The sequence below is a fragment of the Sapajus apella genome, unplaced genomic scaffold (assembly GCF_009761245.1).
Source record: "Sapajus apella isolate SASKATOON/1434 unplaced genomic scaffold, GSC_monkey_1.0 scaffold58, whole genome shotgun sequence".
Lineage (NCBI taxonomy): Eukaryota > Metazoa > Chordata > Mammalia > Primates > Cebidae > Sapajus > Sapajus apella.
The window spans coordinates 920167-935929 of record NW_022436998.1 but is presented as its reverse complement, the minus strand read 5'-3'; the positions used below and the strand labels follow the sequence as shown (position 1 = coordinate 935929).

General features: G+C 39.9%; 1 protein-coding gene across 1 annotated transcript in view; it reads right to left on the bottom strand.

The window, feature by feature from the left end:
- Positions 1-9110: 9110 nt before the first annotated feature.
- LOC116528425 (cytochrome P450 2C20) overlaps positions 9111-15763 on the bottom strand; it is a 30227-nt gene continuing 23574 nt past the window's right edge. The window contains exons 7-9 of the mRNA XM_032245653.1: positions 15249-15436; positions 11619-11760; positions 9111-9643 (exon numbers count right to left, since the gene is read on the bottom strand). Coding sequence (XP_032101544.1) covers positions 9462-9643; positions 11619-11760; positions 15249-15436 — 512 coding nt within the window. The 3' untranslated portion in view covers positions 9111-9461. The remainder of the gene's footprint in view (positions 9644-11618; positions 11761-15248; positions 15437-15763) is intronic.

The following is a 15763-nucleotide window of genomic DNA, read 5'->3' as shown; positions in this document are numbered from 1 at the left end:
GCCTTTGTGTATCGTTCCATGTGACATGGGTTTCCTGGATACAGCACACCAACGGGTTTTGGCTTTTTATCCAATTTGCCAGTCTGTGTCTTTTGATTGGGACATTTAGTTCATTTACCTTAGGGTTAATATTGTTATGTGTGAATTTGATACTGCCATTTTGGTGCTAGCTGGCTGTTTTGCCCATTGTTGACGCAGATTCTTCATTGTGTTGACTCTCTTTACCATTTGGCATGTCTTTGAAGTGGCTGGTACTGGTTGTTCCTTTCTATGTGTACAGCCTCTTTCAGGAGCTCTTGTAAGGCTGACCTGGTGGTGACGAAATCTCTGAGTACTTGCATGTTCACAAAGGACTTTATTTTTCCTTCACTTATGAAGCTTAATTTGGCTGTATAGGAGATACTGGGTTGAAAGTTCCTTTCTTTAAGGATGTTGAATATTGGCCCCCACTCTCTTCTGGTTTGTAGGGTTTCTGCTGAGAAATCTGCTGTGAGTCTGATGGGCTTCCCTTTTTAGGTAACCCGACCTTTCTCTCTGGCTGCCCTTAGTATTTTCTCCTTCATTTCAACCCTTGTGAATCTGATGATTATGTGCCTTGGGGTTGCTCTTCTTGAGGAATATCTTTGTTGTGTTCTTTGTATTTCCTGGACTTGAATATTTGCCTGCCTTGCTAGTTTGGGGAAGTTTTCCTGGATAGTATCCTGAAGAGTATTTTCCAGCCTGGATTCATTCCCTTCGTCACATTCAGGTACACCTATCAAATGTAGATTAGGTCTTTTCACATAGTCCCACATTTCTTGGAGATTTTGTTCATTCCTTTTATCCTTTTATCTCTATTTTTGCCTTCCCGTTTTATTTCACTGAGTTGATCTTCGACCTCTGATATCCTTTCTTCTGCTTGGTCAATTCAGCTGTTTGTACTTGTGCATGCTTCACGAAGTTCTTGTGTTGTGTTTTTCAGTTCCATCAATTCACTTATATTCCTTTCTATTTTATCCATTCTTGTTCGCATTTCGTCAAATCTTTTTTCAATGTTCTTAGTTTATTTGAATTGGGTTAGAACATGTTTTTTTAGTTCACAGAAGTTTCTTACTACCCACCTTCTGAAGTCTGATTCTGTCATTTCATCACACTAGTTCTCCATCCAATCTTGTTTACTTGCTGGTGAGGAGTTGTGATCCCTTGTAGGAGGAGACGTGTTCTGGTTTTGGGTATTTTCATCCTTTTGCGCTGGTTTCTTCCCATCTTTATGGAGTTATCCACCTGTCGTCTTTGTAGTTGCTGGCTTTCAGATTGGGTCTCTGAGTGGACGTTCTGTTTGTTGATGATGAGGTTATTTCTGTTTCTTGGTTTTCCTTCTGACAGTCTGGCCCCTCTGCTGTAGGTCTGCTGAGGTTCACTCCAGGCCCTGCTTCCTGGGGATCACCTGCAGCAGCTTCAGAACAGTAAGGGTTGTTACCAGTTTTCTTCTTCTGCTATCTTTGTCCCAGAAGGATACCTGCCAAGTCTCAGCCTGATCTCTCCTTTATGAGGTGGCTCTTTGGATATACGGGGGTCAGGGAGCTGCTTGAGGAGACAGTCTGTTCTTTATAGGAGCTCAATTGCTGAGCTGTGAGCTCCGTTGTTCATTCAGAGCTGCTGGGCAGGTACGTTTAGGTCTGCTGCAGCAGAACTCATAAACCGCTTTTTGTTCCCAGGTGCTCTGCCCCAGGGATTTAGGGCTTTATTTATGAGTTTCCGTTATGCTGCTGCCTTCTTTTTTTTTCCTTCAGAGCTGCCCTGCCCAGCAAGGAGGCAGCCTAGTCACTGTCTGCCTGTAGAAGCTTTGCTGAGCTGCTGTGGGCTCCGCCCAGCTGCCGAGTAAACTTCACTGTAGTCCTGTTTATATGGGTGTAGTTAGAACTGCCTTGTCAATTGTGGCCTGCCTCTGTTACGGCGGAGTCTCTCTGCAGTGGCCAGTTGCCTTGGCAACCGTGGGCTGCCTCAGCAATGGCGTGTTGCCTTGGCAACGGCGGGCTGCCTCAGCAATGGTGCGTTGCCTTGGCAACGGCGGGCTGCCTCAGCATTGGCTGGCTACCTCCGTAGTGGTAGGCTGCCTCGGTAATTGTGGACACCTCTCGCCCACAGAGCTGGACCGTCCCGGGTTCAGCTGCTCTTGCTGTGAAACTCTCAATCCAGAGAGTTTCTGATTGCTGTTCTTTTGTGGGGGTGGGATCAGCCAAGCCTGGTCGCCTGGCTCCCTGCCTCAGAGCCTTTTTTTTTCTTTTAAGTTGGTGTTCCAGTCGCCTGTTGAAGAGGTGCCGAGATCTGTGTGTTTTCCTGTGCCGTGACTCACTGCAGTGGCTTAAACAGTGGCACTTAGATTCATAGCACATTTTGCCCTGGAATCTACTGTCCTGGTTTCCTGTTCAGTCCCCTTTTTAAACAGATGAATGGGCAACTTCCCGTGGCTCCAATCGCCAGCCAAGAGGGCACCCGGACCAGTGTACTTTGTACCCAGAACTGCTGCTCCGGGGCACTGACAAAGCAGCCGTGTGGAGCAAAGCAGCCACCGGCCGACACAGCTGCGCTGGCCAAAACAGCCACGCTGGTGACCCGTGGAGCTCCTCCACCTGGGAATTTCCTAGTCTGTGGGTAATAAAAATGCAGCATCCACTCACCCTCTGTGTTTTCTTTTTTTTTTTTTCCCATTTATTTATTTTATTGCATTTTACATTTTGGGGTACATGTGAAGAACATGCAAAATTGTTGCATAGGAACACACGTGGCAGTGTGATTTGCTGCCTTCCTCCCCATCACCTACATCTGGCATTTCTCCCCTTGCTATCTCTCCCCAGCTTCCCAACCCCCGCCCTCCCTCCCCTATTTCCCCCCAACTGACCCCAGTGTGTAGTGCTCCCCTCCCTGTGTCCATGTGTTCTCATTGTTCAACACCCGCCTATGAGTGAGAACATGCGGTGTTTGATCTTCTGCTCTTCTGTCAGTTTGCTGAGAATGATGGTTTCCAGGTTCATCCATGTCCCTACAAAGGACCCAAACTCATCGTTTCTGATGGCTGCATAATATTCCATGGTGTATATGTGCCACATTTTCCCTATCCAGTCTATCGTCGATGGGCATCTGTGCTTTCACTGGGAGATGCAGTCCTGATCTGTTCCTAAACGACCATCTTGGATGCCCCCAGAATTATTATTGACTTAAAAGACTGTTTTTATATGATTCCACTTGCAGAACAGGACAGAGAAAAATTTGCATTTACATTACCAGTTATTAATAATGAAAGGTCAACTTGCTGATTTCATTGGAAAGTGCTTCCTCAGGAAAGGCTAAACAGTCCTACCATGTGACAGAATCATGTAGATCAGGCTTTTCTCGCCAGTAGAAAATAATTTTCTAATTGTAAGATGATTCACTTTATGGACGATATTCTACTAGCAGCCACAATGGAGCCAATGCTTTAAAATTCATATACCCCTGTTATAAAGAATACACAGCTAAGAGGTTTAATCATTGCACCTGAAAAAGTACAGATGTACTCTCTTTGGAAATATCTTGGATACATACTAACTTCCTGGTCAGTAAGACCTCAAAAGGTTAAATTAAATACTAGCAACTTACATACCTTAAATGATTATCAAAAATATCTGGGTGACTTTGCCTGTCTTGGGCATGAGTACTTATAAGCTGCAAAACCTGTTTTATATCTTAAAGGGCAATACAGATCTGGATTCTCCCAGATATCTAACCCCTGCAGCAAAGAGAGAAACTGAGGAAATAGAACAAGCTATCTCTGAAAGGCAATTAAATTGCATTAATCTATGATATTCAATTTGATTGTTTATTTTTCCCACCAAACACTCCCCTACAGGGTTAATAGGACAGATGACCATGGGAATGCACTTTCTAGAATAGGTTTTTTGCTCACATACTTGGAATAAAACATTATCTTCCTATATACAGTTAACCAGAAAAGTCATGTATTCAGGCCACAGACAATGCAGTCAGTTGCTAGATTATGACCCTGATGTTATAAGATTTTCTTTAAGTCAAAAGCAATTTGAAGAAGCAATGCCCCTCTCTTTAAATCTGCAACTAGCTCCCTCTGATTACACAGGACAAATAGGGCATGTCCTACCAGGTGATAAACTCCTTCAGTTCTTATCTTGTACTTCTGTGATCTTACCTACAAAAATAGTTCACTCTCCAATAACTAATGCTTTAACACTCTTTACTGATGGTTCAGGTAAACAAGGAAAAGCTGTGATCTGGTGGAGACCATATAATTCATTAATTCAATCTGGATTTACTAGTACTCAAAGAGCTGAGATGCAGGCTCTGATATTGGCTTTGGAAACTTTTTCCACTCAGCCCATTAACATTGTTAGTGACTCTACTTATGCCTTTCATTTATTGCAGAATCTTGCAACTGTCCTCATAAAGTTTACTCTTGAGCTCACCCTGTATGCAGTTTTTCTTCAACATCAGCAATTCCTAGATCAATGCACATATCCTATTTTTATCACTCATATTGGAGTCCACAGCTCACTGCCTGGTCCACTGGCTTATGGCAATGAACAAGCAGACCTTCAGGTTATGACATCACTGCTTGCTCAATTACATCAGGTTTTCCACCAAAATTAAAGAAACTTAACTAAACAATTTTAACTTACCCAGACACTAGCTAAACAATTTATCCTGCAATGCCCAGAATGTCAGCTCACAAGATGTTAACCCTAGAGGACTAGAACCTAATTGGTTATGGCAAACAGATGTTACAGACATTCCTGAATTTGGAAAACTAAGATATGTACATGTATCCATTAATACCAGTTCACATTTAATTAGCACTCATGGTTGTCCTGGAGATTCCACCTGATATATTATTAAACATCTTCTCTTAACTTTTGCATTTATAGGGAAGCCCACAAATATTAAAACTGAGAATGGTCCAGCTCATGCCAGCTCACAATTTCACCAATTTTGTCATATGTGGAACATCATCATTCCACAAGCATCCCATGTAACCCCTAGGGACAGGCCATAGTAGAATGTGCCCACTCCACCCTAAAAAATATGTTTAAGAAACAAAAAAGAAGGGGGAGTATGAGTAAGAACTCTGCAACACTATTAACACGAACCTTATTTAGCCTTAATTTTTAAAATTTAAATGATACATTTCAATCAGCTGTAGAAAGCACTTTGCTAAAACCTCTCAAGACATAAAATCTGCAGTTTTACAGAACGATGTAAACAGTAATGAATGGTGTCATCCAAATAAATTGTTAATGTGGGGACGAGGATATGCTTGTGTTCACACTCCCTCAGGTCCTCTTTGGATTCCAACATGATGTATCAAACCTTACCATGATGTGACTAGAATCCAACCTGGCTTAGCTTCCAAGATCAAAGAGAAACAGAAAGATTGGTGAGAGAAATGGAGGGAAAGAATGAGTAAGAGAGACACTAGAAGAGACAGAGGTCAGAGAGATACACAAAATGTAAGACAATGAAGAGAAATAAAGTAGGAAGAATAGAAAGAAATATTAAGAAAGTTATAGATATAGAATGCACCTTTAGTAAGGAAGGTTATAAAAGTCAGAAAGTTAAGGCATGTCAAAGATTTTCTGAAAGTCATGAAAAATGTTACAAAAAGGAATTTATGCAGGATATATGTAATTTTTGTTTTGAAGGTCTTAGCAAGTTTTAAATTTTTATTGAAAAATAAATTCTGTGTGTAAACATATTGGCTAAAGTTAAAGAAGTATCATCCAGTTTTTCTGTAAACAAGACATTAAAATAAAGCACGACAGTTTTTTCTTAAAGCACTAACCTGCTCTTTAACAAAGATTACTAAAGGTCTCTTAGCACATGTACCGCCCCTGGAATTTTCAGTATACTGGCACCAACTTGGAGACTACATCCTCATCAAAGGATAGAAAGAAGAAAAAACTCATGCCTGGAGACTACATCCTCATCAAAGGATGGAAAGAAAGAAAACACTAGAGCTGGCCTAGGAAAGGCCCAACAGGAACTGCAGCCCTGGATAATGTGGCTTCCATGGACAAAACAGGCTCCAGACATTAAGTGGGGAATGGTAAAAAGACACATCAGGAGGCAGAATGAATCCTGCTCCAAACACAGACACCATTCATTCCAGATCATTTGTTTCTTTTTTATTCTTTCACTGTGATTGCAACCTGTATCTGCCACACTCTATTGAGCCCATATTCTAATCTACATTTTTTCTGCCCTGTTGCTTAGACAAACACCCCCTTCCCAGCTTCTAACAATGCAACTGTGTGTGGATGTCCTTTTTGCTGATGTTGAAACTATTGCTTTCAACCCTTCCTTCTAACAGTTTGTTAGTTTTCCTTCTAACAATCAGGAACCTGTGCTGCAGATCTGCTGGGGTTTGCTGGAGGTCAACTCCAGATCTCGTTTGCCTACGTATCACCAGTGATGGCTGCAGAACAGCAAAGATTGTTGTCTCTTTCTTTCTCTAGAAGTTTTGTTTCAGAGGGGCACCCGTAAGTTGTCACCTGAAGCTCTCCTGTATGAGATGTCTGTTGATCTCTGCTGGGAGGTGTCTCCTCGTCAGGAGGCATGGGTGTCAGGGACCCAATTGAGGAGGCAGTCTGTCCCTTAGCAGAGCTTGAGTGCTGTTCTGGGAGATGTGCTGCTCTCTTCACAGCCAGAAGAGAGGAACATTTAAGTCTGCTGAAGCTGCTCCCACAGCTGCCCCTTCCCCCAGGTGCTCTGTCCCAGGGAGATGGGAGTTTTATCTATAAACAACTGACTGGGGCTGCTGGTGCCCTGCCCAGAGAGGAGGAATCTAGAGAAGCAGTCTGGCTACAGTGGTTTTGCCAAGCTCCAATGGGCTCCTGCCCAGTGTGAACTTCCTTGTGGCTTTGTTTACACTGTTAGGAGAAAACTGCCTGCTCAAGCCTCAGTAATGGTGGATGCCCCTCCCTACACCAAGTTTGAGCATCTTAGGTCAACTTCAGACTGCTGTGCTGGCAGCGAGAATTTCAAGCCAGTGGATCTTAGCTTTCCGGGCTCTGTGGGGGTGGCATTCAATGAGCTAGACCACTTTGCTCCCTGGCTTCAACCTCCTTTTCAGGGGAGTGAAGAGTTCTATCTTGCTTGCATTCCAGGTGACACTGGGATATGGAAAAAAAACCTACTGTAGCTAGCTCAGTGTCTGCCCAGTTTTGTTCTTGAAAGCCTGGGACCTGGTAGCATAGGCACCTGAGGAAATATTCTGGTCTGTGGGTTTCAAAGACCATGGGAAAAGCATAGTATCTGGGCTGGAGTGTGCCATTCCTCAGGCATAGTTCCTCACGGCTTCCCTTGGCTAGGGGAGGGAATTCCCTGACCCCTTGTGCTTCCTGGGTGAAAGTAAATACTGACCTGATACCAGAAACCTGAAGTATTTTAGTATGTATTTACTAATAACAAGGTGATTCTCTTATCTAAATATAGTAAAACCAACAGGATCAGAAAATTAATGTTAATGCATCGGAACTTTCTAATTCTTGTTCCTGTTGGTGTTTTACCAAAAAGTCCCAAAGATATACTTTTTGTCCCACTTGTAATTCAGTTCAGAATCCAGCACCACATGCCAAAACTAGCTGTCACATCTCTTCCATCAGCTTCAGTGTGGAGCAGTTCTTTAGTTATTACTTGACTTCCAAGACATTGCCAGTCTTTTGAGAGTACAGACTGAATATTTATAAAATATTCCTCAATTTAGGCCTGTAGGATGTTTTCTAATGACTAAATTCAGCAGATACATCTTTGCCAGGACTATCAAAGATGATGCTTTTTTTCTCATTTTTGGGTGACAGGCAATTTCAATCTGCTTCATTAGAATGATGTCATTTGGTTACTAGGTTCAGATAGTGTGTGGCTGTCTTCTCCATTATAACTATATTCTTCTCAACTGTTTAGATGTATTCTGTGGGTGGATTCTTTGAAATTCCGTAATTACTTTGGACTAAAAATAAATTCTAAGCCCCCTTGGACAAGGGTACCACAGAAAACCTTAAAAACTGTGCTCCCGCCCATGTGTGATGGGAGATCAGACACGCCTCTTTAGACCCTCTCCCTTTTGTGGTATACACAAAACAACTCATCAGCATTAGTGTTAAAATAGAGATCATAAGACTGATGGGTCAACTCTTTGTGGCCATAAGATATCAACTTATAAACAGGCATGGCAGGCAAGAGTTAGTTCATGCACCCCTACACTTAAAGAATAAACTATGTTCTAACTGGCATAAGGTTTTCCTTTTTCTCTAGCAGCTATACAAGCACTGGTCTCAAGATCAGCAATACTAAAACAATTTGCAGCCCCTCTACTATCAGATGCTGACCTTTACCCACTGTTCCACAAGCCATGGCTACAGCTTTCATCGGACAAGAGACTGACTTCAGTAACTTTATCTGATAAGCGGACCATGGAACCTGTGCTTGTTTTAACTGTTTACAGAAACTTTGTGCTTGAGTGCCCTCATGTCCCCGCTCCATTTTTTTGGCCTATGGGGTTAAAGATGAGTGGATCAGTGAAGTAGGAATGGAGATTGAGTGTCTGAATTCATCCTTCTATTTTGGTATTCTTGTGAACACTAAACAAAAATCTGAATTCTTTTTCACTTTATGTTTTAACTTAGAATCAAGTATGAATATATACTTTCATATGGCTAATCTTATGTTCTGAGTTTTATTCTTCTCTCTCCAAACAGGAACAAAATCCTTGGAAAGTCTCAACAGATTACGTTATTTTTCCAATTTCTATTTCTTGTTTTACACATAAATGTAATGGTAATTTAATTGTATGGCCCTGAAGTAATTAGCCTCACATTATCTCCACAAATACACAACTGAACTCAATATGTCCCTTAAGGTTGTTTCTTCCCTTGGAGAGATTTTCTCTCTTATAAAGCCAAACCTTCAACTCTAGGTGTCAAACATCCATAGACCTTCCTTACCATCTTCCCCTTTGTCATTCTCTGCTTATCATTATGAGGACAAGCCGGGACTCCTGGAATTTTCTTTTTTTAAATTTCTTTCTTACAATATGCACAAAGGAAGGAAAGTCTGAGAACTGATTAATAACAATTAATAACATTTTATTTAGCACATTCACAAAAGAAATGTATCTAAATTATCAATAATTAATCACTTTTCTGTGTTTTACAGTGATAACATATTAAAACATCAGTACTAGAAAAGTATTAGCATATATGGCAGTCAATACAAGTATTAGAGTATGAATAATTGCAAATATATTTGTGCAATTACCTGAACAACTCTCCTTAATGGGGGTTGAATGCTCATGGGGATATTGAGGGAATCAGAAGATGTGATGAGAGGTTAGAGAAGACATAATAGTGGGAATGTCCTTGATAAAAAAGAGTTACAGGTGACAGCAGATCTGCAACAAGATGACCTAGCATTCTTCAGACAGGAATGAGGCAGATCTGGTACGAGGGTGGCAAAGAAACTATCCCTGTGCTAACTGCAGTAGTATTTAGGTTCTTTATATCACCAACAGATTTCAGATTAAAGTTCTGTAAAATTGTGGTCAGGAATAAAAATATCTCCATGCGGGCGAGTCCCTCTCCTGCACAAATTCGTTTCCCTGAAGACAACAAAGAGAGAAAATAGTTACTCCTTGTATTTAACTGTGACTGTTGTGACTTGCACAAACAGAAAATGCAGTAAATTGATGAATGACTGGGTAGATGAATGAACACACGGATGAATAGAGGGATGAAATGGTGGATGGAATAATGGATGGTGGGACAAATAAATGTACAAAAATGGACAAACTTGCTATCTGTCTAACATCTAATCTCAATAGGCATCTTTCATTCAACAGATATTTAACAAATACTCATAACAATCACTTTATTAGTTATTTCCATATTAAACAGGTCTTTTGCCATTTTGAGTTTCCATCTGTCATTATATAAATACAAGTATATCTCTGTTTCCTGTTTCAAGCCTGATATTCTGTGATCTTTCCTTTCACTTTTCACATAATCTGTTCTCAGCTCTAGCCATACACACTCTTTATCAACGTTGAACACACCATGAAGTTTCAAGTTTCATATCCTGTTGTTCGTTTTGGCTAAGATACACCTTTATTAGGCTACATTCAGGACATAGGTCCAATTTTATTTCACCTTCACACTATTTATAATTCCCTCAAGTAATAAAAATCATACCCTTTCTGGTTTTCCTCAACATCATACTCATGCTTTCCTTAAAGCATGGATCATCTGGAATCATAATTCTGTATTTATTTATCTGTTGTGCTAAAATGTGAATTCTTGGGTGGACATGGTGGCTCACGCCTGTACTTTGAGAGGCCAAGGTGGCGGGTAGATCACTTGAGGCCATTAGTTTGAGACCAGCCTGGCCAATATGGTGAAACCCTGTCTCCACTAAAAATGCAAAAATTAGCTGGGTGTGGTGTGGTGGGTGGGCACCTGTAGTCTCAGCTACTTGGGAGGCTTTGACAGAAAAATTGCTTCAACCCAGGAGGCAGAGGTTGCAGTGAGCTGAGATCATGCCACTGCACTCCAGCCTAGGCAACAAAGCAAGATTCCACCTCAAAAAAGAAAAGAAAAAGTAAATTCTTGAATGAATATCTCTGTCCTTGTCATCTTGGTATCTACAGTGCCAAATATAGAGCAGACATAAAAGGTCAAAGAATAAAGGAAGGAGATTCCATGGCCAGAGACTCAGCACACAAAATGCAGGTGTGAAAATCAAGAATACAGGATATATGATCATGAATGGAGGAAGACAGAGTGCTCTGGAATCACCATAAAGTAATCTCCTACCTTGCCAATGTTTCCTGAACCCCATGATTATTTAGCAAATGTCTGACATCTTGATCTAAAGTTAATGTTCTGCTTGTCATTCATTAACTCCTTCAAAATGCCCACCCTTCCCTTAGATTTTATCACCTCCTTTGAAGGAGATCAAACATTCTCTGAGTTACTTACTCCATTTTATGTCTCACTGTGTTGTATGAGAGAGCAAGAAGCATGCAGGTTCCCCCTCTATGCCCTAGCCAGGGACTGTGGTTTTGTCTCTCAAAGTCCCGGTCTCACCAAATTACAATGACCTGTTTACTCTTCTTCCCTAACTCAGGAGTGAGACTCTTAAGAATTCATTCTGTTGTCGTTGAAACTTGTGCCCCTAGAGCTCAGCCCGGGTGGTGAGGAACACCATGCAGAAAACACTCAGTGCAGTTGTGGACTTAGATACATTTCTCGTGGCAGGTAAGGAAAGATCAGATGAAGTTTGCCTTCTAGGAGGAGCTCGTGGGTACCTTAGTGATGTATCTAACAGCAGAGTTCAACCAACCTAGACGTTAGTTTTCTCAGTTAGGAACAATGGAATTAACTCCTCAAAGTCCCACTATCTGGCCCAATAATGAGGGTGTATTGTGAGGGTGGAGCACATGGGTATTGGGAGTGGTGCTCTTGATCATGAACAAATAGCAATTCTACCAGCCCCAGAGGAGATGCCATGTAAATTGCAACTGATTCCCAAGAGTTATCTCTTTCCCTTAAATACAGATGGAGATAAGTTTCTATTACCTGCTGAGAAAGGCATGAAGTAGTCACTTTTCTTAAAGTTGCCATTTTTATCAAGAAAGTGGCCAGGGTCAAAGATATTTGGATTGGGAAATTCTTTGTCACTGTGCAGCACGGAACTCAGTGATGGCATTATGGCTGTGCCCTGGAAGGAACAAAACAGATAATCTGATTTATAAAGAAGTCTGGAAGTGAGAAGAAGTAGTGGACATCACATAGCCCCATATCATTGATCTTTAGATGAGGAAACTCAAGTCCAGCCAGACACAGTAATTTACATGGATGAGTTTAAGGCCAGTGACGGAATCTTGCTGAAGAGCTTTCCAATCACATTTGAAGTTTTACATCTTGGATACTTGTGTGTAACCTTCTGAATGTGTTCTCCTGATAAAGTTTGGATGCCCTTGTCTGTCGCCAGTTGCCGCTCTATTTCGTCTCTTCAAATTTCACACATTTTGTATTTAGATTATGTAGATTATGATTTAAAATGGAAGTCTCTGTTGATATCTGAAATGTTCAGAGTGTCTGTTCATGAAACTTTTGTAAATAAACATCTAATCTATCTAAATATGATGTCTTCTGAGATGATAATCACAAGTGCAATAACAAGTAAAAACTATGGAGTGTTTATTATTGCCATCTATAGATTAATGTTAGTTTAAAACACTGAAAAGATGATGAAATTAGAAAAATTATCACTTTGTCACAATTCAAGTCAGGATCAGCAGGTCAGGCAAGGATCATCAATTAAAGCTAGAGCCAATAGGTATGTGATTCTGGAAGCAGGAGTTACACATAGCCTTAATGTACCACCATAGATTTTTACTAGTTGCATATAAAAAGCAGATCAGGCCGGGCACAGTGGCTCACTCCTGTAATCCCAGCACTTTAGGAGGCTGAGGCAGGAGGATCGTGAAGTCAAGAGAGTGGGACCATCCTGGTCAACATGGTGAAACCCTGTCTCTACTAAGAATACAAAAATTAGCTGGGTGTGGTGGTGCATGCCTGTAGTCTCAGTTACTCAGTAGACTGAGGCAGGAGAATTGCTTGAACCTGGGAGGTGGAGGTTGCAGTGAACTGAGATCACGCCACTGCACTCCAGACTGGTGATAGAGTGAGACTCTGTCTCAATTAAAAAAAAAAAAAAAGCAAAACCTCTGCAATGGTGAGATCTGGAGGATACCACCAAATTATGTGAGGAACTTAGCATGAGCAATAATGGCACATGTGACATTTTATGCTCGTCCCTTATCAATGTGATTCAGTGGGATATTTAAAGCACCTATGTAGTTTGTTTGCCAAAATTGTAGCTGGAATCTTCCTCTAGAAAACAGTCACACAAAACCAGTCTGAGGAACATTTTAAATGACTGCTGGTCTCAAAAAGATCAACTGATAGAAAAGAAACAAACAAGGAAAGGAACTTTCCGTGATTATAGGAGGTGAAAAGGTCAAGACAAATAAATTATATGCTTGTTCCTTGCCTGGATAGTAAACTGCAGAAGAAAAAAGCCACAAAAGTCTTCTCAGAAATTGGAAAAATTTAAATTAGGCTGTATTATTATTTGAACAATAACTACTGAGTATTGTGTATAAGGAAAATCTTTCTTTTGGGGCATACATACTGCAGTATGGAGGTGTAGATAGATTCCAGTATTGAGAAAGGCAAGCCTCTCCTGGTTGTGTGCTTTGGTAAAAACAGTGTAGATTGAAGTCCTAACTCTTGTAGAAAATCAGCGATAATTAGGGCAAACCCCCTTGCATCTTTATAAGTTATCAATTCTGTCTTCTCCAGAGGATGACAGTAATTAAAACCTTATCAATCTCATTGCTTTTCTTCATGAAAACATAACTTCTATTATTTTAAATTGCATAATAATAAGTGGAATTGTGTGGCTTATAGCACAGCAATTAAAACATCTGGATGAATACAGAAACCATATGATAGAAAGTATTGTAAAGCTGCAAAGACTAAAATTGGTCTCCAGATTACAAAGGCAAAAATTGGTCCCAGTAATGGAAGAACCTCAGAGAGGCAAGTCCATACCTACAGTCAATATTTGACTGTGTTCACATCATGTTCAATTCTGATTCAGGACAGGAGGTGTTGTCATTATTACTGCCTATGAGAGAGGAATTGAATCCATTCTCTCAAATTCTGCATTTTTTCATATATTATATCTGGTACCAAGCCATAGGTTTTTAGGCATTTCAAGAATACAACTAAGTGGTCACAAGAAGAAAGGTGGAAGAAAGGGAAAGCAATAAAAACAGACCCACATTAGGAACATTTCTCACCTAGTTTTATGCAGCCAGCATTATCTTGTTATCATAACTCTGACAAGAAATTTTTGAAGAAGAAAAGTTGCAGACAAAATATCTTATGAAATATAAATACAGAAGTCCTAAACAATAAGTAACAGAGCAAATACAGCTTTTTCTGTATACTTATATATATTTAGTGAGGGATGTGAGGCCAGCATATGCAATCAGACAGAGGCAGAGAATCAATTTGATAAAATTGCACACATATTCATGACAAAAATTTATATAAAAATAAGAGAAGAGGGAAAGTTTTCCTAATCTGATAAAGAACATCTACTAACATTTTAAAGATTTCTGATAAAGAGTATCTACTAAAATAAAGCATCATTCTAAGTAGTAAAATATTAATGTTCTTATACTCTACCCTCCAGCAGATCAGAAATGAAATAAAATGATGCCCTCTATCACCAATTCTGTTCAGTGCTATCCTGGAAAGGCTAGCCAGTGCAATAATGCAATAAAGATAAATTAAGGACAAAATAATTAGAAAATAAGAAATAAAATACATATTAACCTAGATAGCAAGATAATGTGCATAGAAATTCCAAGCATATCCACAGGTAAATTATTAGCAATGATCAGTAAATTTAGGAAAGTTGTTAGATATAAGGTCATCAGAATAGTAAAATTAAATACAATTACATATACCAGTTACAAATAAATAAAAATTTATAACAATAAAATATTAATTATCTAGGAAAAACATAGTGATAGAGTTGTAAGCCACTGTACTGAAACTAAAACATTACTGAGAAAACAGAATAAAGCTCAGTAAGTTGTGAGCATAACCATATTCATGAATTTAAAAATTCAATGCATGAACATGCTAAGTCTTTCCAGATTGAACTATACATTGAGTGTCTGTTTGACAAAAATCTCAGAAGAGTGTTTTGGGAAATTGGCACGCTGATTATTTTCAACAATTATTTGAAAATGTAAACACCTAAGAGTAGCCTATTAAGGAGACCTATTATAGGTGGGGAGTTGGGGAGAGATAGCATGGGGAGAAATGCCAGATATAGGTGAAGGGGAGGAAGGCAGCAAATCACACTGCCATGTGTGTACCTATGCAACAATCTTCCATGTTCCTCACATGTACCCCCAAACCTAAAATGCAATAAAAAAAGAAAAAAAAGAAAAGAGCTTTATAAATCTTTATAGCCCCAACAAAATAGCAGAAAGTCCATCAAGCTCCTACATATATGAGTATTGGACTCCTCTCATCTTGTGTTTTTAGAGGATTGGAGTCAAACTTGTACTTTGGAAATTTCAGAAGCACAGAAATATAGTGTAAGAGAAACAAGCTTACCTTGGGGATGAGGTAATTTCTGAACTTAATGTCAGTGGTCACTGCATGGGGCACACTGGTGGGGACAAGGTCAATGTATCTCTGGATCTCGTGCACTACAGCATCTGTATAAGGCATGTGGCTCTTATCCTGCATGCAGGGGCTCCTGTGTCTGCCAATTACATGATCAATCTCTTCCTGGACTTTAGCTGACAAGACACAAGGAAGAACTGATGGAAACGGAGATACATAGAACATTTATCATAGCAATTCATGGCCACATTAAACTTCACATAAAAATCCCAACAACATTACAAACATGAGTTACATGTCCAGAAGTACAACCAGCTGTATAAAGAGAATTGCCATAACATAGATACATATCATTCTCCTACAAACTAGTAATTACAGCACACAAGTACATTTCTATAAATTAACACACATAACAACTAATACAGATGTAAGTAATAAATTATTTAAAAGATAAACAGAACACAATAAGTTAAGAAATTACAGTGCTTGTAAACAGAAAAACA